This window comes from Mus musculus, chromosome 5, assembly GCF_000001635.26.
Source record: "Mus musculus strain C57BL/6J chromosome 5, GRCm38.p6 C57BL/6J".
Classification (NCBI taxonomy): domain Eukaryota; kingdom Metazoa; phylum Chordata; class Mammalia; order Rodentia; family Muridae; genus Mus; species Mus musculus.
In genome coordinates this window covers 37,360,175-37,383,007 of record NC_000071.6, presented here as the reverse complement: position 1 = coordinate 37,383,007, position 22,833 = coordinate 37,360,175, and the positions used below count along the sequence as shown (strand labels likewise).

Sequence of the window (22,833 nt, the reverse complement as noted above, 5' to 3'; positions counted from 1 at the left end):
TGGAGGGTGTGTAGTTCTTATTAGGCTGGTCTCAAGCTGGAAAACTTCCAGGAGGAGAAGTTGCCGCTGAGACCCAAATATGTTATCAACAGAGTGAAGTCAGGGTTCATGGAGATGGAAGGAGAAAAATCTGATGGGTCAGAAATAGGCAGACGTTTGGGGAGAAAAAGATTCTGCAGAGACCAGGGGGTATGAAGAGTGTCTCTTTCCAAGAAGAGGAGACCAAGAATCCTGGGTGAAGAGGAGAGAGAGACAAAGAGGGGCTGTGGACATCTGGGGAGTGATTCAGATGCTATGGTCTGAATGATCCCTTCAAAATGCATGTTGGCATTTAACTTCCCATGAGTCTTAACCCGTGAGCTAAATCAGAAATGGCCAGCAAGAGGGGAAGAGAAGTGACAGGGAAGGAGTGTGTGTGTGTGTGTGTGTGTGTGTGTGTGTGTGTGTATGTGTGTGTGAGAGAGAGGGGGGGTGTAATAACTACAGGAGTAGGTTAACTGTGAAAGGGGAATCTTATTCCCTGGCCCCTCACCTTTCTCTCTCAAACACTGTCACCATGCAATGCCTTCTGCATGGTCCAACATAGGGGTAAGCCCTCAGCAGGTGAAGTCTTAACCTTTCCATGGTCCAGATAGAACATACACCAAATAAACTCACATTGTGTCCACTCCGTGGTGTTCTGAGGCAGCAACAGAAAAGAGACATCTCCAAAATGTGATTAACACCCAACTCATGGGGTCTCAAGTAGAGCAAACTTACAGCATGAAGGACCACCACCCACCCACCCGTTTGAGCCTCACAGCTCACTGTGTGTCATTTACACCATCTCTGCCCTTTCAGTGAGATTCACATGCCAGGACCTGGGCCCTGTGCCTTCTAACAGGAACTGACTTACAACAACCACTTGGACAGGTGGAGGGACTTCCCCGCCAGTCCCTACAGCGGCTCTCCTAATGTCTATCCTGGTCTTTTTATTTGCCTAGACCCTTGACAAGTGTGTGCTTCTCCTGCTATCACTTCCCCCAGCTTGTCTGCATCCCTTGGCTGTGTCCCCAGTTGTACACAGGTCGGATGATGCTGATGGAATGGGGGAGGAAAGAACAGAAGCAGTTGCTTTCAGAACGTCAGTCTGTGGCTGTAGCTAAAGTGGCTGCTGTTCAAAAAACAGCGACTTAGAGCTCAGATGCTAACATCAGTGTGTAAAGCTGGGCATGGGTGCACACATCGGTCACCCCAGGCAGGAGAGGGGTTGTGTTAGTGGTAGCACTGTTGAGGTGGTTAGACATAGGCAGATCCCAGGAGCTCTCTGGCCACACAGGATAGCCAATCTCTGGGTTCTGGATTCAGTGGGGGAAAAAATTCCTGTCTTAAATAGTAAGAAAGAAAGCCAGAAAGTAAAACACTCAGGACCAACTCCCAGCCTCCATATGTATACACACACACCCTCCCCCCCTCCCCCAACCAAAGAGACAGACACACAGACACACAGACAGACAGAGAGAGAGAGAGGTGGTCTGTGCCCAGTTTTAAAACAGAATTTAAAATAAGAGGTATGACAGCCTTCCCTGGAAAATGCTCAGGGCAGCCCAGCAGCTGCTGTTTCTTCAGGCTGAGGCCAGGAGCCCTCCTTTCGCTTCAGCGAGTGTTAATTAGGAATGCCAAGCAGACTGCAGTGATAAATTTATTATCATCTCAAGATGGGCAGTGCCTACATAATCTGCCTCTTATTGAATCTTTATTAACCGCGGCAGGAAGCTTCAGAGTCCCCGGAACACGACCTGCGGTGTAGAACCAATTCACTAAACCATGTGTGCTCACGAGCAGGCCAACCTCACGGTCCCGTCCCAGTTTGTTTCAGACCTAGATAGCACATCTCACTGTTTACAAGGAGGCTGTCTCAGAGCATGGCCGGGCAGGGACTGTGACTAGAGGCATGAGGGGAGCTTCTGAGAAGCCTGCTTGGCAGGACTCACCTTACCCTGTGTGGTCCCTAGTCAGCTCAAGACCCATGTGTACTATACCCAACTGTGAGGGCCATTGCTAGACCTGAAGGGACGAGGGTTGTCCCAACACCATGCCATCCTTCACAGATTAATCCAGAAAACATGGCTCAGAATTTATTCCTCCAAACAGCCCAAGGCAGGAGCATGAAGCCATGAGTCAGAGCTGGCAGAAGCTGATGGGTGGGGACATCATTCCATCACACGGTTGTCTTGACTACCATGTATGTTTTTAAGTCTACCAAGAGGGAATTTACAACAAAAGAACCCCACGATGAACCAGAGGACAGCATTAAGCCATAGCGGAAAGCAGGGACTGGTCTTGGGAGTGGATCAGCCTCCCAATGCTGTTGGGCAGGAAGAAGGGGACAGTGTCTCTGTGTCCCTGTGTCCCTCATGAGGCTACACGCTCTCACTCTTACCTCTCATGTTTATGGATGAGGCTTGTTAGCTGGGTAGCCGCGGTGTTCAGCAGCCCTTGCACCCGGGTCTCCATGGCCTGCAGTCTCTGGACCAGGTACTCTCTGTGGCCAAACCTCTTGCTGAGATGGTATCGCTTGGTGGCCTGGAAGAAGTCCATCAGCTCTTCTACACTCTCCTGGTTTACAAAAATAAGACGTGTGCCTCATTAGAATGCTAAGAAATGTCTCTGTGGACATTTAAAATATGACTTCTCCTTTTGGAAGACGGTCCGCAGACTGGCATTAGGGTGAATACCTTGAACCTCCATGCTGTAGCGAAGGCTATAAGGGAGAGATAGGAGAATAAGGGTGCTCTGAGAAGTGCCCTGGTGACCAGATGCAAGCACTGCCTCAAGAACTGCCTGCAAGCAACACGTCTGCACCAACCAAACACGAACGTGAATGTATGTGATACCTAGGCCATCGGTCACCTTGTACCCACCATTCACAGCCCAGTTGGGGATGTCCCACAGCCTTACACTGTGGGACAAGTGCTGATGTTATAGGGTCAATCAATTGGCCACCTGGCCAGCCCCATGGTGGCTAAGGAGATAAAGCAAGCAGGGGCAAAGAACAGCAGAAGGGAGTCATAGTGACACTTGCCGGCTCAAGTCTTTGTGTCCTCTGGGATATCTCTGGGTAAGAGCACACTGAGCCTCTCTTGCCCTCCCCCATTTTAATCGAAGAAGAGAGTCATTATTCCCAATCTACAGATAAGGAAATCAAGTCCACAGCACACATCACACTGTGGGAAATGGCTGAGCAACAGACGAGGAAACCTAGTTCACATCACGGCTTCCGGATGCTATCATCCTGGAGAGCTTTCCTCCAAACTCAGCATCCCAGGAACAATACTGACCCTTTCCAAGCAGCCGCAACAGTGACTCACCCAGCAGACAGCGCTGCCTCTCGCTGTGGAGACACTGAATATACATTTGAGACCCACTTGAGACCTGTGATGGCTGGACAGTCCCCTTTCCACACAATCCATGACCTGGGTTCCAATATGTAAGGACCAGCACTCTCCAGCACCACACTGCATAGTCAGGAGTATGAAGCAAAGATGACATTCCCCCTGGGCCTTCCAGGCACCAGAGTTCCCAAGCAGCAACACTCCACTGGTTTCTGGATCTGATGGAGCCAGACCCCTGAGCCATCAGGAACTTCACAGCCAGCTGCAACACCTGGGCAGTGTAGAGCGTACTCGGTACTGATGCCAGTGGGTGGAGCAGGGAATATTTTTTAACAATGTCATGTGTTCCTTCCCAGTGTCTGGTACAAGGCATCAGTGCTGTGCATCATGGGAGTGAAGTACACTCAAGAACCATTCATACTAGTTCCATGTAGAGAGATGGTGTGTCCACTCTGAGAATCTGAGCATGGCAATGGCTTCCTAACAGGCCAGGGTGATGACTTCTCCCCTCCTGTCCCATATCAGGCCTGCTCAGCCTCTGCAAGAACCCCAAATGCTAAAGGTTGGCAGGTCGTTCTCAGCTGCTGGCACCAAGACTTAGAAGACGAAGGCTGAGTCCTACAGCCTGCAGGCTGCTCCTCTGTTGGTCTACGCCATTTCAAAGTCAGGAAATTTCACAGAATACTAAAATGCTCAGAGAACTACCTTCACTTTCAACTAGGGACTGGTTCAGTCTACATGAACGATCTTTACACTCCTGTTATGGGCTCATCTAGACATAGATCCTAAATCCTAGATATACATCAACTGGTGTACACACGCATGTGTAGGTGCATTATCTAGTATCTAGTGGTGTCTGTACTGCTGTTATTGTGTCAGTGTGTGCATGTGTGTGTGACACACTTTATGCAAAGCACTGACTTGCCAAGGATCCGTTCATTAAACCTCCACTACACCAGGACCCACAGCTGATACAAGAAGAACCAGAATCCAGTCTAAGTCAGCCTGAACCCATAGCTTGCACTATGACTCACCTTCTGCCCTCCATACTGACTCCTTTATCAGGAGGAAGAAGGAATAGAAAGCTCACCAGTCCCCAGCACAGGAGGAAGACAGGACTAAGCTCTAGGCAGGGGGTTTGGGGTGGGAATAAATCACTGAGGGTTTAGAAAACACCTCTCTGCTAGAGCAAGCCAGAGTGCAGGCATTACCTGTGTTTTAGAGTAGTCTTGCAGCATCATTTTAGCCACCTCAGGCCTCAGTTCCCCTTTGGAGACAGCACTCTGTATCTGGGTATAGACGATGCTGTGTAATTCATTCCTCTGGAAAACAGCCAGCTGCCTGTGTGCTTGAGCAAAGTCCTCGGCTTGGTCCAGAGTAAGGGACCTCTGCATGTCCTCCTGCTCCAGCCCATGGAGGGTCCGCAAAAGGCTGCTGCACTCGGCAGCAGACTGGGGAGAGAAGAGAAGCCTGTGAGAGGCAGACAAACTGAACATGAACACGCACATCCATGTGCCCATGAGAGCATATACGCACACAGATAATACACATATGCAATGGACACATAGCATACTCAAAACAGATAATGAACTGCACACACACACAAACACACACACACATTGTATTGCATGCACATGTCATGCACAGGCACAGTGTATGTGTCCATGTAACCACAATATATATATATATATATATTATATATATATATATATTGCACATGTGCATGTCTGCACAGACACACATATCTTCACTGTGTACATGCATGTGTATGCACACACAGCAGTACATCCAAATGTAGACAAGCGTGTGTGTATACATGATACTTACACAGACAAACAACATAGCACATGTGTGAATGCAGAAACACACACACACACACACACACACACACACACACACACACACACGCTAACAGCTGCTGAGTCCTGGAAAGATGCTATTCCAAACCATCCTTCCTTGTTATCTGAATTTTCTGCCAGAACAGCTGTAAAACAGAAAGTTCACAGTAGGCGGGCATGTGCCAATTTGCAAATCAGATTGCTTGAATGGTGTCTGCGGAAAATGGAAATCTCCAAAGTGTCAACGGATGGCACAGCTAGACTCACAAGATAACTCCTATTCCTTTCACTCCCAGTGTCAACGAGGAGGAAAAAAAAATGCATCCATCAGGCCTGAGCTGGGCTCCTCGGTTAAGAGAGAAGGAGCGCCTGAGAAATGGTACTTGGCTGCCTGGGTTAAGATCTGGGGTGGCTGCACCCCATAAGCAGGACACCCATTCCTACCTTCATGGGCAGATGGGATCATAGGACCCCAGTGGATATGTCAGGTGAACTTCCATGTGTGAGAGTGTAAACTGGAACATGATAGGATGCCCACTTCTGAAATTACCTTCCATAGCCCTGTGTGTGTGTGTGTGTGTGTGTGTGTGTGTGTGTGTGTGTGTTGTAAATACACATACCTGTATGGAGGTCAGAAGTCAATACCCAGTCTCCTCCTCTTTCCCCCTCCACCTCACTTACTGAGACAGGGTCTCTCCTGAACCTGGAGCTCACTGCTTCAGCTAGGCTGGCTTGCCGTCTCTACCCTCCCAGATGTTACAGGTGTGTTGCCATGCCTGCTTCTACATGGGTGCTATGAATCCAAACTCAAGTCCTCACATTGGCACAGCAGACACCTTGCCTGCAGATCCCCTACCCTGCCCGGTGTCCTGATGTAACTGGATCCCTCTTTCATTAACCGTGGGTAAATTGGGGTTGAGGGATATGGCTACATCACATGAGACCCCTTAAGGAGGTGTGGAGTGAGTACTCACTGAAAAGAGAGACAGCCCTTTTCTGCTGGGCATGAAGCCAACCATGACTGTGGAGTATCCATGGTCCTACACACACTAATATGAATTATGCCCACTGCATGAAGAGCTTGATCCAGGACTCTGAAGTCCAAAGGAGCAAAGGTTGCAAGCTTGCAGCATCTTGAGTAGAAGACCCAGCTGAACTTCTAGGACTCTTGCCCCTGAAGCTGGGAGAGCCTGCTGTTTTCAGTAGAGTGGTTCTTTGCACATCCATAAGATACGGACACCTTCCCTTTTACAAGGTCAGATCCGTAGGCTCAGAGAAGTTCAGGCCTTTTCCCTAAGTTCCATATAAGCAACCCTTTAAGTCTGGGTTCTGAAACCACACACAGAGAAGGCAGTAACACTCTGGGAGAAGAGGGGCAAGACAGGTGAGCATGCGCGTGAAGACAGAGCATGGTCTGAACTCCAATCCTTTATAGAAAGGCTAAAGCCATGAGAGCTTTTGTTGTTTTGCTTTTACTGTTTTAAAGTTTTTAATATTTACTCATTTTATATGTGATGAGTGTTTTTCTTGCATGATGGATATGCACCCGGTATCTCCTGTACCACCTGGAACCGCATGTGTGCCTGGTACCACCACAGGCATGCTTGGTACCTCAGAGATCAGAAGAGAGCACCATTTGCCGTGTGATGTTGGGAATCGAATCCAGGTCCTTTGAAAGAACAGTCAGAGCCCTTAACTGCTAAACTGTCTCTCCAAGACCTTGTTTTGTTTTGAGAGGGAGGCTCTTACATATCCTGGCCTGACTATGAACTTACAAATAGCTAAGGAGGTCTCTGAACTGATCCTCCTACTCTATCTCCCAAACACAGGGATTACAGGCATAAGCCACCATGCTTAGAGAAATCCACATATTTAATATAAGGGGTTCTATTTTAGATGTTGTCAGTAAATGTGCATTAGTAAAAGAAAAGCATCAGAGATACCCTCACCCCTCATGGCCAAATCCCTACTGAACTTTCTAATGAAAGAGCCTTTTTCATGGAGAGGAGGTGTGGCCAGCAGGGAGCTTCAGCCAACAGCAGGCTGGCTTTGAGCTGTCCCAGAACTTCACCAGGGCTCCAGTTCACTCTATGCCATCTGAAATGTGAGGCTAAGATTCCCTCAATTATACTCCCTGTTCTTCACTCAGCATGACTGGCAGACTGTAAAACTGTTTTATAAAAATATGTCTATTAGGGGTGCAATGTCAACTTCTTACACAGAAGGAATCTTTCTCTTTCAGAAGCTTAAGAGGGAGCTTGGAACCCTCTGGGGAACAATGCAGGATGCAGGTCCTTACAAATAAACAGTGCCTAAGTACAGAAGATGGACCCCATACACACCCATTCTGTGGGTGTCTGTAGCATTTCCAGTGGTCTGCTACCACTGTTTGGGTACTATTTATATCAGATGAGGAGGAGGACAAAGGAGGTCAGGACCTAAAGTGGCCTAGGGAAGTTGAGCTATGAGGTTTCCTGGCCCTTAGTTTATCCATCTTCAAGTGTAAATATGCATTTTGTGTTCAAGGTTTCCCAAAAGATGAAGCCTCAGTTTGACACCATCTAGGATCACCTGAGAAGAGTTTCAACCTGAGAAGAGTTTCAGTGAAGAAGTGCCTTGAACAGGTTGGCCTGTGGGCGTGTCTAGGGGGCTTAACTTGATTATATTAATAATGTGGAATGGTCCATGCTAAAAATGGGCGGCACCATTCCTTAGGCTTGGATCTTGAACTCTGCCAGAGCAGAGAGAAAGGGCTGAGCACTAGCAGGCTTGTGTTCATCTCTCTGAGTTCTTGACTGTGGATGTCCTATGACCAACTGCTTCAAGTGTCTGCTGCCTCAACTTCCCAGTCATGATGGAGTATAAGTAACCTGGAACTATGAGCTGGAACAAATCTCTTCCCCTAAGCTACTTTAGTACTTTATGATAGCAACAGGAAGGGTGTGGTGGTCTGAAGATGAAATTCCCCCTAGAGGCTGACTTGGTCCTCAGCTGGTGGTGCTGTCTGGAAAGGTTATGGGACCTTTAGGAGGCGGAGACTTGATGGAAGAAGTGTGTCACTGGGGGTGGGCTTTAAGGTTCTATAGTTTGGCCCCACTTCCTGTTCTTTCTCATGTGTGGAGAAGGTGTGATTGCTCTGCTCCTCACTTCCAGGCCACCCTCATTCTCATGCCGCCATGCCTTCCCTGCTATGATGGAGTCTATCCCCCTGGGACTGCCAGCCAAAAAACGAACAATTCCTTTCTTAGTTTGCTTTTCACCAGGGCATCTTATTACAGCAACAGGAAAGTAGCTAACACAAAGCTAACATGCCAGCACCTACGAAGGGTTGACAAGTGCACTGACCGAAACTCTTGCTTCTTTTTATCTTTCATTCATATCGAGCTTTTAGCTGACTCATGAAAACAGAAACATGTGGCATATTGATGAGCCGCCTTGTGATGTTTCGGTGTGAGTATACACTGCATAATGTTGCGTCAGGTAACACAGCTAACTCTTCCAACATGAATCATCTCCTTGAGGTGAAAACACCAAATCCTCTGGCTTTTAGAGATACATAGTCTGTCAAGGTGGTCTGAGACCACTTTGGCTGTGCAATGGCCAGTAGATCACCCCCTCCCTGTGCCTTCATGTCCAGGCACCATCAGAGTGTCTCCTCTGCTCTAACTGTGCCTCAGAGTCAAGAGCCAAACATCCTCCATCTGGACCGGGGGCCCTACCACATATTAACTTACTTCACACACAGTCTTCTGAGGAAAACAGATGAGACAGTACCATCTCTAGTATTCAAAAAGTGGAGAGGAGACAAATGGAGGCCCAGCCTTCTGGAAGAGTGGATGAAATTCAACCCCCACCCCTCCAAAATCAGTCTAGGGAACTGGAGCCTTTCAGCATTAGGAGACATGCTCTGAAAGCCATAAGGATATATAGATATTACTTTGTAGTGCAGGCTGGCTTATACTTTTTTTGTTTTGTTTTTTAGAGAAAATTGAAAACCAAAACTCAGAACAAATTCTGATGAGATGGTACTGGGATTGAATCAGTACACAGCAAGCTAAATGCACTCTCCTCAAGGGCCTGGCTTTGGAAATTACGGCTGAGACATAGTGATAGACAAAGCATTAGAGAAAAGGGGTGTCCAGTGAAGCTGGAGTGGGCAGAGTAACATCCACACCAAAATACATGCACATGTCTAAGTCCTGACCCCATAACTCTGAAGAGTCTTTGCACGTTGAACCAAATTAAGGATCTCATAAGTGCATCCCAAGTCATGAATCAAATGACAAGAATCTTTACAGGAGACAGGGAAGAGGTGACTAGGTTCCAGGAAGAGGCTATGAGAGGACAGAGCAGGAGTAAAGTGACTTAACTACAGCCTGAGGAACACATATAGCCACCAGCAAAGCTGTCAATCAAGGAAGGCCCTCCCTAAACAGTCCAGAGGGACCTGGCCCCTGCTGACACTCAGAATTTTATTTCTAGACTCTAGAACCACAAAGGAACATATATTCTCTCTCTCTCTCTCTCTCTCTCTCTCTCTCTCTCTCTCTCTCTCTCTCTCCCTCTCTGTCTGTCTCTCTCTTTTCTCTCTGTCTGTCTCTCTCTTTTCTCTCTGTCTGTCTCTGTCTCTCTCTCTGTCTGTCTGTCTCTCTCTTTCTCTGACACCAGATGCATGGCACCTTGTTCTAGCATCCACGGGGAGCTAGTATAGGCACCTACACAAGCCACAAGCCCCACCCTAAACAAGACAGCACTGAGACAAGGCAGGCCCTGGAGCAAGGGAACAGGTGGAGCGCAGTGAACCCTGCCTAACCTTTACTGCAGCAGTGTCTGTGCTGAAGACTGAGTGGCCCTGAGCCACCAACTGAGAGCTTTTTATTCACTTCTGGGGCAGGAGATAGCCTGTGTTTGCATGGCAGGTGGAGTCTGGAGGCAGCAGTCAGACACTCTCTCTAGGCTGCGGGGCCTGTAGAGGACACAGGTGTTCAGATGTGTGCGGGCATAGGTCACATGGTCTAGACAACCATCTTTCACTGGGAAGACAATTTAGACTTGCTTGGCTGTGCCTGGCAGACCACATCTCTCAGGTTGGCAACCGGTGCCCTGACTACTTTTCTCTTCCCACTCTGAGGAGGTGCTCAGAGGACTTAGGATATAAGGGCACCATGTGGAGAATCAAGATAACTGTGTAACAATGTCTTCCAAATGAACACTCCCTCCTAGAGGGAGGAGAGAGGCTCGTAAGACTCAAGAAGTAAACAAAAGCAGCTAAGCTCAGAGAGTAAATGAAACTCACAAGGCTCCTCCCCAAAGTTACATAAGCAGTAACAATTGTTTGGGAGAGGGGGCTCTTCCATGGAATTGCCTGCAAGTTGAGCATGGAGCCCAAGGGATGCTATTGGGAGTCATCAGTCATACTGCTGTGAGTTTTTAATGGTGATGTAGATGCTTCTGATGCTCCCATACTCCCATAATAACTTCAACAAACTCGACTGGTAGATTTTTCTGGAGGGGGTATCTATCATTGGTACCCTGTTTGACGGGAGTAGACATTTGTTCAGGCCTGCACAGGAAGTCGCACAACTGTCTAGGCTTGCCTGGCTCCAGACCTGTTCAAGACGGAGCTGTGATTTAGCAAAAGGTAGTCCCCAAGCGGACACATGTACTCTGATGTCACAACCCATCATGAACTGGACATGTCCTTTGCCAATGAAGCCTTTCTACCCTCTTCATGACCACTATGGCACCACGAATGGGAATGTAGCACAACATGGCTGACTTGTGTCACAGGTTTTCAAATATGAGGTCGATTCAAGAGAACATGAGCTTCTTGAAGGTAAGAGGTTGAATTCAACTCAGTATCTGTAGTTTCTAGCCTAAAGGAAAGAGGCAGTAAGTTACCCATAAATCCGAGTGAAATAGCATAGGTGAATAGATAGGGGTATAAAAGTGTGTGGATAGATGAGTGAATTAGTAAAAGTGTAGATGAGCAGACAGGTGGGAGGCAGGAAGGGCAGATAGATGGATGGATGTAGACAGAAAGGAATATGTGTGGTTGGGTGTACAGACAGAAAAGTGGGAGGTGAGTAAGTAGATAGGTATAGTAATGCATGGATGGATTAGTCAATTGGTGGATGCATAATGGATGAATGAGTGAATGTCTCTATATGTGGGTGGGGGGATTGAAGAGGAGGTTGATTGAATGCATAAATAGAAGGTGAGTGAATGAATGAAGAGATCCATGAATGGAAGGATAGATGCTAGGTGGATAGGTAGAGAGAGGGGTAGGGGTGTGTGTGTATGTGTGTGTGTGTGTGTGTGTGTGTGTGTGTGTTTGTGTGTGTTTGTGTGTATTTATGTACATATGTATGTATTATGAATTTATGGCTGGGTAGATGTATGGATGGATGAATGGGTAGGTGGATGGGTGGACTGATAGATAGATGAATTAGTGAATGGGGTGAGTGGGTAGATAGTGGGTGGATGGGTGGACTGAGAGATGAATTAGTGAATGGGGTGAGTGGGTAGATAGTGGGTGGATGGGTGGACTGATAGATGAATTAGTGAATGGGGTGAGTAGGTAGATAGTAGGTGGATGGGTGGACTGATAGATGAATTAGTGAATGGGGTGAGTGGGTAGATGGTGGGTGGATGGGTGGGTGGGTGGATGGATGGATGGATGGATGGATGGATGGATGGATGGATAGGTAGATAGATGGATGGATAGGTGAATAAATAAGTGGTTGGGTAGCTGGATAGGTAAATTGATATATGGAAAGATGGATGGGTAGGTAGATGAGTGAGATTAATGGGTGGATGGATGGGTGGATGGATGGATGGATGGATGGATGGATGGATGGATGGATGGATGGATGATTTGAGACACTGATAACTGATGAGACCTTGAGGAGGAATGAAGCATACACAAGATTTCAGGGCTGCCTTACCCTCTCGCTAACTCTCTTCAACACCTCTTCTGCTTCCTCCATGGCCACCATCTCCCTCTGGTACTGGTTTTCTGTCTTCTTCCTCATCTCTAGGTCACACTCTGCCGTCAGTGCCAACATCTTCCGCTCATACTCCTCCTGTATTTCATTTTCCAACAGCAGAAACTGCTTTTTGAAAGCAGCGGCCATCTTCCTTTCTGTTTGCGGAGAGAGGTGACCACCGCTGACCAGATTCTTCATCAAAAGGGCAATGATGTCCTTACTAATCTGGTTTCGACAAGCCTCCAGATCCGCATCTGCCTGATTCAGGGTTGCGATCTCCAACCTGAGAAACAGAAGTCAAACAGACCCCATTATACGACAGCGTGAGAGAGCAAAGGGCCACTGGAGACTGTCAGGATTTCAGGTATTCACGGGAAAGGCCTTTCCTTTCTTTCCTCTCCTTCTCTTCCCGTTTTTCTCTTCCTTTTACTCTTTCATAATTTGAATGGAAAATGTTTCCCACAGGCCCATTTGTTCAGTACTTGGTCATCAGTTGGTGGCACAGTTTTGGGGGTGGTTATGGAACCATAGTAGGTACAGCCTGCCTGGAAGAAGTGGAATGCTGAGTGCAAGACTTGAGGATGATAGAACAGCCCTGCTTTCTGTCTTGTCTCTGATCCCCGATGCCTCCAGATGTGGGCAAGCAGCCTCATATTCTTGCTATGACCCTCAGCCCATGAACCAAAATCAATTTTTCTTCCTTTACCCTGGAGAGTAAAAGCATAATGTTCAAGCCTTACTGATCATCTGCCCAACTGGATTCCAGAGGTGCCGATCAGCAATGCGCCCTTCCTCCAGCTGTGCTAGGTAATGGCAGGCATCTTCTGTCACTCGATGGGGATGTGACAATACAAACGTAGTAAAAAAAAAAAACATCACAGAAAATCTTCAACATTTGAAAGTAGAGAACACTGTGGTGCATGTGGTCTGCTTGAGTTTTGCCAACTTTCACCTGTCCCGCTAGGTCTATTCACTGCCACATGTATTTGAGCACTGAAAGCAAATGCTATAAGATATGCTATGTTATCTGAAACCCTTCAACACACATCTCCAAGTGTCAAGGAGATGAACAGATACACAGACAGACAGACAGAAAAATGGGTACCTGGTAGCTAACCTACATATTTTTACCAGAATAGCTATAGTAACCTATTAACTTGAGTTAAATGCACTTCAATAAAAGATATTTCTCTAGAAAGAAGTCAGTGCTACTATTTCTGAGCCCAACCCTCATCCATCTCATTTTAAAGGCCACTCCATGCATTTGCTTCCTTCATGGTCACAGCAAGTGCCTAACTGGAAGGGAAACTGTGCTGGATCCAGAACGAATCACAGGAGATGTCAGAATGAAGTATGTGCACAGCTAAATGTTAAATGAGCCAGTCAGAATCCCACAAGACCTGAAAGTAAAGCTGTGTTCTACGCTGAGACAGGCAAAACAGACTTCACACCTTGAAGGAAGCCTGTGGGGCAGAAAGAACCATGGCTCCTCCACTACGTCTTCAGTCCTTCTGAACATACGACTGAAAAGGGCCCGAGGCTGCAGACGAAGCTCAGCCGCTGGCTTTGGCATCCACACATAAGCAAGGAGGGTTCCAACTTGGAAGAGAGAGAGGCTGAAAAGGAATCAGGATCAGAGGAGGCAGCATGAGGAAGGAGAGGACGCAGGTGTGAAAATGACAGCTCTGCAGACCTAGGAAGGGATGAGCACTGAGTGAGGCCGCTTGTGGAAGCTGCAAAGCTTAACTCTTGCCTGGAGAGACGCATCAGACCCTATCTCCAGAATCTAAGGATTCTCAGGCATGAGCTGCCAAGCCTTCGGGGATCTGCCAAGTGAACAGCAAGCTCGCAGACACTGTGCTGAGTGGCTGCAACCATCACGCTTAATTCGGAAAATACGGGGGCCTGCACTGGACAAACTGCACAATCTTGTTCTTTCTCTTGGCTGCCTGGTGAGCCACTTATTAACCAGGCAAGCTCAGACAAAGACTTGCTTTTCCCATCTGTGTAATGGGAATGGCCCTACATTGCTGTTCAGGTTTATTTTATCAAACAAAGAAATGACAATTTCACAGCACAGTTTCCTGGCATGTTGGCCCTAAATACTCATAGTTCACTCCATGGAGGGGTCAGAGCAGAGTTTGACACACACGCCAGCTTAAATATGCTTTGGTTGCAGCCACTTCACTGTCAAGGGCTTTACATAGACTGAAAAACTGTAAATAGCCCAAGGCCACAGGAAGAGTGTCCCCTCAAATTAGCTAAATTTCCAAGCTATTAATGACAGTAACTCTGATTGTTAATTGCCCAATGGCTTCAGAAAAAACACAAATAGAAATAAATCTCTCCCTCACATATAGCGTCAGGTCCACTGGTGAAGCGACACACTTTCTTCACTGGTGATCATTTACAGGACAATGAAATCTATGTTCCTCCATTCCCCCAGGAAATCCTTCATGACATCAAGAAAACAGGCATTTGGGGCCATGTGGGATAGGGTTCTATGCTGGAACTCCTGTATCTCTCCTTGTACTGGGGAGCCCACAGTAGTGCCTAAGAAACACCACTGTTTAGAATTTCCAAGAACCAATTATGATTAATACTTTGACTGGCTACCAGTGATAAAGAGGAGAATTGTATTCATGCCTCCTTTCCTATTTGGTTCTTTTAAAAAAAATCCATCATTCTCACGAAATAGCGAGGCCAGGTATCAGGATAAAGTTAGGATCCAGTTGATACACATGGAAAAACAGCCAACAGTTTTCTGAATGGGGAAAAGGACTCATAAAGCAACTCGGGGAATGGTAACTCAAAAGGAAGCCAATGCTGCCACGGCCTCTTTTATAATAATTCTAGTATCATCAAGTTAGCTGGTATAACCAAAGACCCACAAAACAGCTCAATATTAGCAAGGAGAAAGCTTTCCTCATCAGAACCGATTTCAATGGAAGGCATAGTGCACGATTCTATGTAGAGGGCAAACATCACACGTACACCCTGTCAGCATGGTGGGCAGGCAGCAGAGAATGGGGAAAGAATCCCCTGAGAATCTCTAGTAAGTGGCAGTCACACAGTATGAGGAAAACACCAGAAAAATCAATGCTGAGCCAGCGAGCCAGCAGCTTGTCACGACTCCAAATACAGTCCAAGCCACAGGGTGCGCTCTCAGCATCTTTTCTCCTGGACCATCTTTCACCAAGTATTTCCATGCAGAGAGCTCAGCCTGTGCTCCCTTTCCAGGCACCAAGCTACTCTGTAAGAAGAAATAATCACTCACAGACTACATTCATCCCGAAGCATCGGGGTAGGAGGAGAGGGGGAGGGGTAATCCATGAGCAGAGCAGAAAACATTCGCCTTCAAAGAACTTCCTGCTTAAGAAGATAAGACAGAATGCAATGATACAATATTTCTCTGTGTCTGTCTGTCTCTCTCTGTCTCTCTCTGTCTCTCTGTCTCTCTGTCTGACTCTGTGCCTCTGTCTGTCTGTCTGTCTGTCTGTCTGTCTGTCTTCTGTCCCTGTCCCTCCCCTCCTGCATGTATAGTCACTTCTAGCTGCAAGGGATGCTATGAAGAGAAGTAGTTTGGGTACACAGGATGGATATGCTACCACTGCAGAGGAAGTTTCCCTAGTTCTGTTTGACTCCCCAATCCACTGTGCCATGCAGCCGATACTTTGACCTACTCTGTCTGACTCTTGGATACCCACACCCCATCCCACATGCAATATGTGCTGCTACCATCGTTCAGCTTAATGGTTTTTCTCTCATTCCTGGGCCAGGCGTGATACTGCATTCCTGGACTCCCTGCACTGGAGTGGAGGCAGGAGGATCAATAGTTCACATTCATTTCTGGTCACATAGCAAATTCTGAGGCTAGCTTGAGTTACATGAAACCCAGTCTCCAAGAAGAGGATAGAAGGGGAAGGAGCCTTGAGTCCCCACTTCAAGACATTTGTACTCCGCCCATGTATGCAGTACAAAGACAAACCCCGTATCCAGGCAGTGCCCACTACTATGCTGAGCACCAAACAGGACCACACAGGGTCTGCTAAAATACTGTCAATTAATTACTTTTAAAAAGTGTTCTAAGCATCTTAGAACCACAGGTCTTGCTTTTGCAGAATGCTTGAAAGAAAAATAAAAGACGGGCATTGTAAAAAAAAAATAATGATAACCATATGGTTAACACATAAAAAAACTACTCAATATGTGTATTTACAACTCCAGCACAACAAATGTTCCCTACACATCTGCCACACACAAAACAACCTCCAGACAGCACAGGAGCTGCAGCGAGAGCTCAGAGCTCAGTTAGGGAAAGAAACACAGCTCTCTGAACTCCTTATGCTCTGTCTTAGCAGCGTCTGCACTCGGGATTTCTAAGAGACCATTCCTCAGCAGCATAGTGAATCTGTAAGCACTCTAGCCTGGGTGCGAGCCCATTACCACCCACACGACCTCAGGCAAACCACTGGAGCCTGTCTGAATGGCAGCTCACTGGTCTGAAAATTGAGCAGAAGTGAGAATTTCATACGATGCCAGATGTTTGGCGTGACCAGGTTTTCAGTCTGGATGGCACTAAATTACTGGAAGCGCGCACACACATCATGTTTCTAGAACCTTCTGTGATCAGCCAAGCTATCCAGTTTCTCCTTCCTCATAGCAGGTTCCAGCATGCATTGGGACCAAGCCCACTTCCACTGTGACTCCAATCAGGGAACCTGATAAAGACCAAAGGATAAAAGCAGTTCTCCAACCTTCTTTGTAAGAGGCAGCCTGTGAATAAATGACCCATAGCTGAACATGCAAGCAAGCCCAGGGCATGCTCTGTCAGGAGTGTGCCAGCAGAGGGGAAACAGGCACAGTGCCTCCTAGCCTTGGAAATGTGGCAACAATCAAGCTGCTTGCCTGCCTGCCTGCAGGGTGAGAATCCCAGCTAAACCTCCAGTGAGAATTGCAGGCAGGATAAATGACTTACTAGAGAAAAGGGCTATTTTTAGTAAGGAGCCCATGAGAGACTGATTTCCATGCAAACTAAGCCCCTGACATTTCCTTTGTGGGAGCTCCAAAACCTTAGTGGAGGTCAACACAGAAAGATAAAAGGTAACTGACAAGTGGAGGAGAAGGGAGATAGAGAGGGAAGAAGGAAAGGAAAGAGGAAAAGAGGGGGTAGGGAGGGAAGGGGAGAGAGGGAGAGGGGAGAGGGAAGGGGAGAGAGGGAGAGGGAGAGAGGTAAGGAGTGAGGAAGGAAAAGGAAAGTAGACAAGTAGGCAGGCAGACAGACAGGCAGACAGGCAGGCAGGCTGACTGACTGACTGACTGACTGACTGACTGACTGACTGACTAAGTACTCAAACCAGTGTCCAACCACTGAGGCTGAAACACAGTTAAATCAATAAATTTTAAGACTGAACTGTGGTGAGGAGGTGGAGAGATGGCTCGGTGGTTAAAGTCATGCCTAGTCTTCTAGAGGACTTGTGTCTGTTCCCCAGCTCCCACACAGCAGCTCCACCCTTCTGTAACTCCAGTCCCATGAGATCCAACATCTTCTTCTGGCCTCTGTGGACAACACACACACACAAACACACATATTCTGCTCAGACATACTCACAGGCAGAACACCCATAATAAAAAAGTCATTTTAAAAGACCGAGCTGGGGGAGGAGGGTGAGGCGCTGAGAGGAGGAGGGATGAACTTCATTCTTGCACTGAGTGCTCACAGTTCGTGCTTGCTGATCAATGTGCTGATCAATGCTCTTCTGACAAAATAAGATCAGCAACCAAGAAGGTACAAAGAAGAGGTTCCAGGGTCCCAGAGGAACTAATAATACCAATACTCTGGCATCCAAGTAAGCCAGCTGCAACACCGCGGAGAGTTTCCTGTGATGGGGAAGGAGGAGGCTGAGCTTCTGAGACCCTTCACATCTTGAATCAGAAGCCAAGCCGGAGAGTAGACATGTTCCTGCTAAAGAGGACTACTTCACCGGGGCAGAAGCATGCAGCATCCTGCCTGTGTAAATTAAACACCCAGCTGTCAGTTACCCAAGTCAGATGGTTCCAGCCAACTCTTCATTTTCACGCTGAGGAGGAGGTGAACACCTGACTTTTAGCTAGGAAATGCTTTGATAATTGCTTGGGTTTGTATCACAATATATGAGATGGTGTTTTTGGTTCCTGGCAGGAGTTTTGCATCCCAGTTGCCCACCCATGTCTGCCTTCCTAAGACAGGGTGGCAAATTTTAATTGCCATCGTTGGCATTCCAATCAGAGAACTGAGCAAAAGAAGGGTTTGTGAACAGCTGTCCAAAGCCTAATTACCCAAGCCATGCACACTACCCAAAAATCCAGAAGTGCATGGGGCCCTGGGCCCCATGAGCCACAGGGTGACGTCGGTCCTGTGCACCCAAAGCTCCAGGCCTGGCTGCTCACAGAGCTACTGAACAAGAAAGGAGCAGAGTCCTCACTGTCAAGAACAAGTGGCTTAAAAAGTACCATGAGTCAGACTCAGTGTAGCTTTTGTCCGAAGAGGAATCACAACTGAGCTGCTAGCGATACCCCTAGAAGGGGTACTAACCTTCAAGTCCTCGTGTAAGTGGAAAACAGCACCCCAGCCCAAGTTTTTTCTGAAGACCTGTGAGTTAGTTCACATCCTTTTCATCCAGGGTTTGACAGGATGGAGACAGCACAGTGCAGGTCTTTACCAACAAAAAAGAGTCCCACCCCGAAAACCAAGGTGGGCACCTGGGCTAGCCTCTTTTTCAAACAGCCGTTTCTTCCCTGTTTTCTGTATTGGGTAAACAAACACTTGGCACACTCTTCTGTTAGATTTCACAAATGCTCCTTACACCTTCCCATCCTTATACCTCCCTGTCTTCTTTCTGCCTGAAGTATTCCCTCTCACTCCCCTTGGAAGCTTCTTCCACAGCATCAAGCACAAGTGATAATGTCACTTCCTCCAGGGAGCATTTCCAGGGCTCTGGAAGTACCGCTTTCTTCTGCATCCAGCTGGCCCGATAGAATCAATGCCTAGCAACACTTCCATTCTGACCACCAAGTGATGAATGGATGACCAAGTGAACCCAAAAAGGACACTCCATGCCTGCTGCCCCCAACCCATCACCTCCGGAGAGCAGATATGCTGAAGACTTACTCTTCTAGGGCTTGAAGCATGCTCCCAGGCTCCTCAGAAGTCAGGATGGCAACCACTTGGTCATTGAGGGAAAGGTCCTGGCTCACACCGTTAGCAGAGGTGAAGGGCGAGGGCTCCAGCTTGTTCTCAGGATGCTGAATCTGTAGAAGTGGAGAGACAGCTGGGTTGGCCTCCTGGACAATACTGAATGCTGAGAGGGAAGGCAGGGCTGTGTGTGCAGTCGGAGAAGCTGGGCTCCTCTCAGACCAGCCCCTGTCCAGGTCAGATCCTCCACTTCTCACCAAATCAAAAGGATGGGATTTCAACAGCTGCACACAAGAGTGTTGGGTAAACAAAGCAAAGATATGCAAGATATAACCATACGTACTCTGCTACTGAGATGGGTGGGGGCAGGGAGGGGGGATAGCTCAGTCAGGAAAGTGCTTGCCACACAAATGTGAGGTCCCCAGTTTGAACCCTAAAACCCACACTTTTAGAAAGCTGGGCCCAGAGGCAGAGACAGGAAGATTCCAGAGGCACACAACAAGCCAGCCTAGCCTTAATGGTGAGTTCTGGATTAATGAGAGGCCCTGCCTCAAAAAAACAAGCTGAGAGGCACCTAAGGAGAACACATGAACAACAAACATACACACACACACACACACACACAGAGAGAGAGAGAGAGAGAGAGAGAGAGAGAGAGAGAGAGAGAGAGAGAGAGAGTCGGGGAGAGAGGGGAGGAGGGAGGAGTAAAGGGAGGTCAAGGAGGACCAGGGTGGAAAAGCATGACCGGATGGCAGCACTCATAGCTTTACAGCAGCTGTGGCTGCTCACATAAGACCTGCACAATATCATGCCAATCAACACCTCACCTTGGAGGGTGCTGAGCCCTCGGCCCTAACTAGAGAATTGTTGACAGTTGACAGCTTCTTGGGAAGACAGAGAGTTTTCTTTATGACTCTGGTAGGTTGACTCTGCTCCAGTGAGCGACCCCACTTTTAGGAGTTTATGGGAAGCTCAAACCTCATGCGTTAGATTATTTTTAAAGTCAGGGATGGACTTGGGAAGAGTTAGGAGAGGATTAGGGGAGTGACTATGACCAAAATACATTATGTGAGATTCCCAAAAGATTAATAAAATCCATACATTTAAAATGACAGGGAAATGATTTTTTGTTCTGTTTTGTTTTATATCCTCTCATATATTACATCCTGACCACAGTTTACTCTTCCTCCCCTCACCCCAGTGTCTCCTCCCAACCTATCTGCTCCCTCAATCCACTCCCCTTCTGCTTCCCCACAGAAAAGAGCAAGCCTCCAGAGACACCAACCAAACACCACAAACAAGGTCTGCAATAAGATAAGACATACATCATCACATCAAAGCTGAACAAGGCAACCCAGGAGGAGGAAAACGGTCCCACAAGTAGGCAAAAGAGTCAGGGACAGCTCCCACACCCACTGTTAGGATTCCCACAAGAACTCCAAGCTACCCAACCATAACATATGCAGAGGACCTAGCTCTGGGGACCTACAGGCTCCCTCATGGTTGCAAGCTCCCATAGGTCCCAGTCAGTTTACTCTGTTAGTCCTGTTCTCATGGTGTCCCTGACCCCTCTGGTCCCTCCTTCCTCCCCCTCTGCAGGATGTCCAAGCTCTACATAGAGTCTGGCCATAGGATTCCGAATCTGCTCCTGTCAGTTGCCAGATAAAGTCTCTCTGGTCTCTTTGATGACAATTCTGCTAGGCTCAGGTTCCAGAACACTCTGAAAGCAGGACAAACTGTAGGTAGTTTTTGTGGCTGGGGTGGTGTCACAATCCCTCCACTTGAGACCTGGTTATACCAGATGGCCAGTTCAGACTCCATGTCCCCCATTACTGGGAGTTTTTGCTATGGTTACTCTCATGGATTCAATGGAGTTTCCATTGCACTTGGTTTCCAACTTGACCCCAAAATGCTCCCCAATGCCGGGCTTTTCTCCCAGTATTTTCTCTCCCTCCTCCATCACCTGATCCCTTCTGTTGCCAACCCCACCTGCCCCCAGTTCACCTGAAAAATTAATTCTATTTTTCCTTCCCAGTGAGATCCATGTGTCCTCCAGACCCTTAAGTCCTCCTTGTTACTTAGCCTCTCTGGGTCTGTGGGTTGTCACATGATTATGATTTACTTAACAGCTAATATCCACTTCAAGTGAGTACATCCATATTTGTCTTTCTGGGTCTGGATTATCTCACACAGAGGATGATATTTTCTACTTCCGTCCATTTGCTTGAAGATTTGATGATGTCATTGTTTTTTAACAGCTGAGTAGTACTCCATTTTGTAAACAGGCTACATTTTCTTTATCTACCTTTCAGTTGAGAGACATGTAGGTTGTTTTCAGTTTGTGGCTATTATGAATAAAGCTGCTATAAACATAGCTGAACAAATGTTTTTGCAATAGGATGAATATCCTTTGGGTACATGCCCAGGAGTGGTATAGCTGGGTCCTGAGGAGGTCAATTCCCAATTTTCTTAGAAAACATCATATTGACTTCCAAAGTACAAATTTGCACTCCCACCAGTGATGGAAGAGTGGTCCTCTTGCTCCACATCCCTACCAGCATGAGCTGTCCCTTGAGTTTTTGATCTTAGCCATTCTGACATGTGTAAGGTGTAACTTCTCAGAGCTGTTTTAATTTGCATTTCACTGATGGCTAAGGATATTGAACATTTGTTTAAATGTTTCTCAGCCATTTGAGATTCCTCTCTTGAGAACTCTGTATTGAAATCTGTACCCTGTTTTCTCAGAGGACTATTTAGTTTGTCAATGTCTAGTTTTTTTAGTTCTTTATATATGTTGGCTATTAGCTCTCTGTCAGATGTGAGGTTGGTGAATATTTTCCCATTCTGTCGACTGATGCTTGTTGCTACTGATGGTGTCCTTTGCTTTTACAGAGGTCTCTCACTTTCCCATTGATTAATTGTTGATCTTAGGGCCTGAGCTATTGGTGTTCTGTTCAGGAAGTTATTTTCTGTCAATGAGCTCAAGGCTTTCCCCCAATTTCTTTTCTATTAGGTTCAGTGTATCTGGTTTTATGTTGAGATCTTTGATCTACTGGGAATTTTGTGCAGTGTGATAGATATGGATCTATTTGCATTCTTCTACATGCAGACCTCCAGTTAGACCAGCATTTGTTGAAGATGCTTTCTTTTTTTCATTGTATATTTCTGGATTCTTTATCAAAAATCAGGTGTCCATAGGTGTGTGGATTTACATCTGGGTCTTGGATTCGATTTCATTGAAAACTGTGTCTGTTTTTATGTTGTTACCATGTGGTTTTTATCACTACAGCTCTGTAGTACATCAGGGATGGAGATACCTACAGAACTTCTTCTATTTTACAGGATTGCTTACTCTATTCTGGGTTTTTTGTTTTGTTTTGTTTCCATATGAAGTTGAGTGTTATTCTTTTAAGATCTGTAAAGATTTGTGTTGGGATTTTCATGGTGATCACATTGGA

General features: G+C 46.9%; 1 protein-coding gene across 2 annotated transcripts in view; it reads right to left on the bottom strand.

Moving 5' to 3' along the window:
* The window catches only part of Evc2 (EvC ciliary complex subunit 2), an 86,578-nt gene that overhangs the window by 42,048 nt on the left and 21,697 nt on the right, over window positions 1–22,833 (bottom strand). For both annotated transcript variants that reach the window (NM_145920.3, XM_006504082.3), the window contains exons 7-10: window positions 19,352–19,491; window positions 12,160–12,484; window positions 4,586–4,825; window positions 2,423–2,598 (exon numbers count right to left, since the gene is read on the bottom strand). In NM_145920.3, coding sequence (NP_666032.1) covers window positions 2,423–2,598; window positions 4,586–4,825; window positions 12,160–12,484; window positions 19,352–19,491 — 881 coding nt within the window. The remainder of the gene's footprint in view (window positions 1–2,422; window positions 2,599–4,585; window positions 4,826–12,159; window positions 12,485–19,351; window positions 19,492–22,833) is intronic.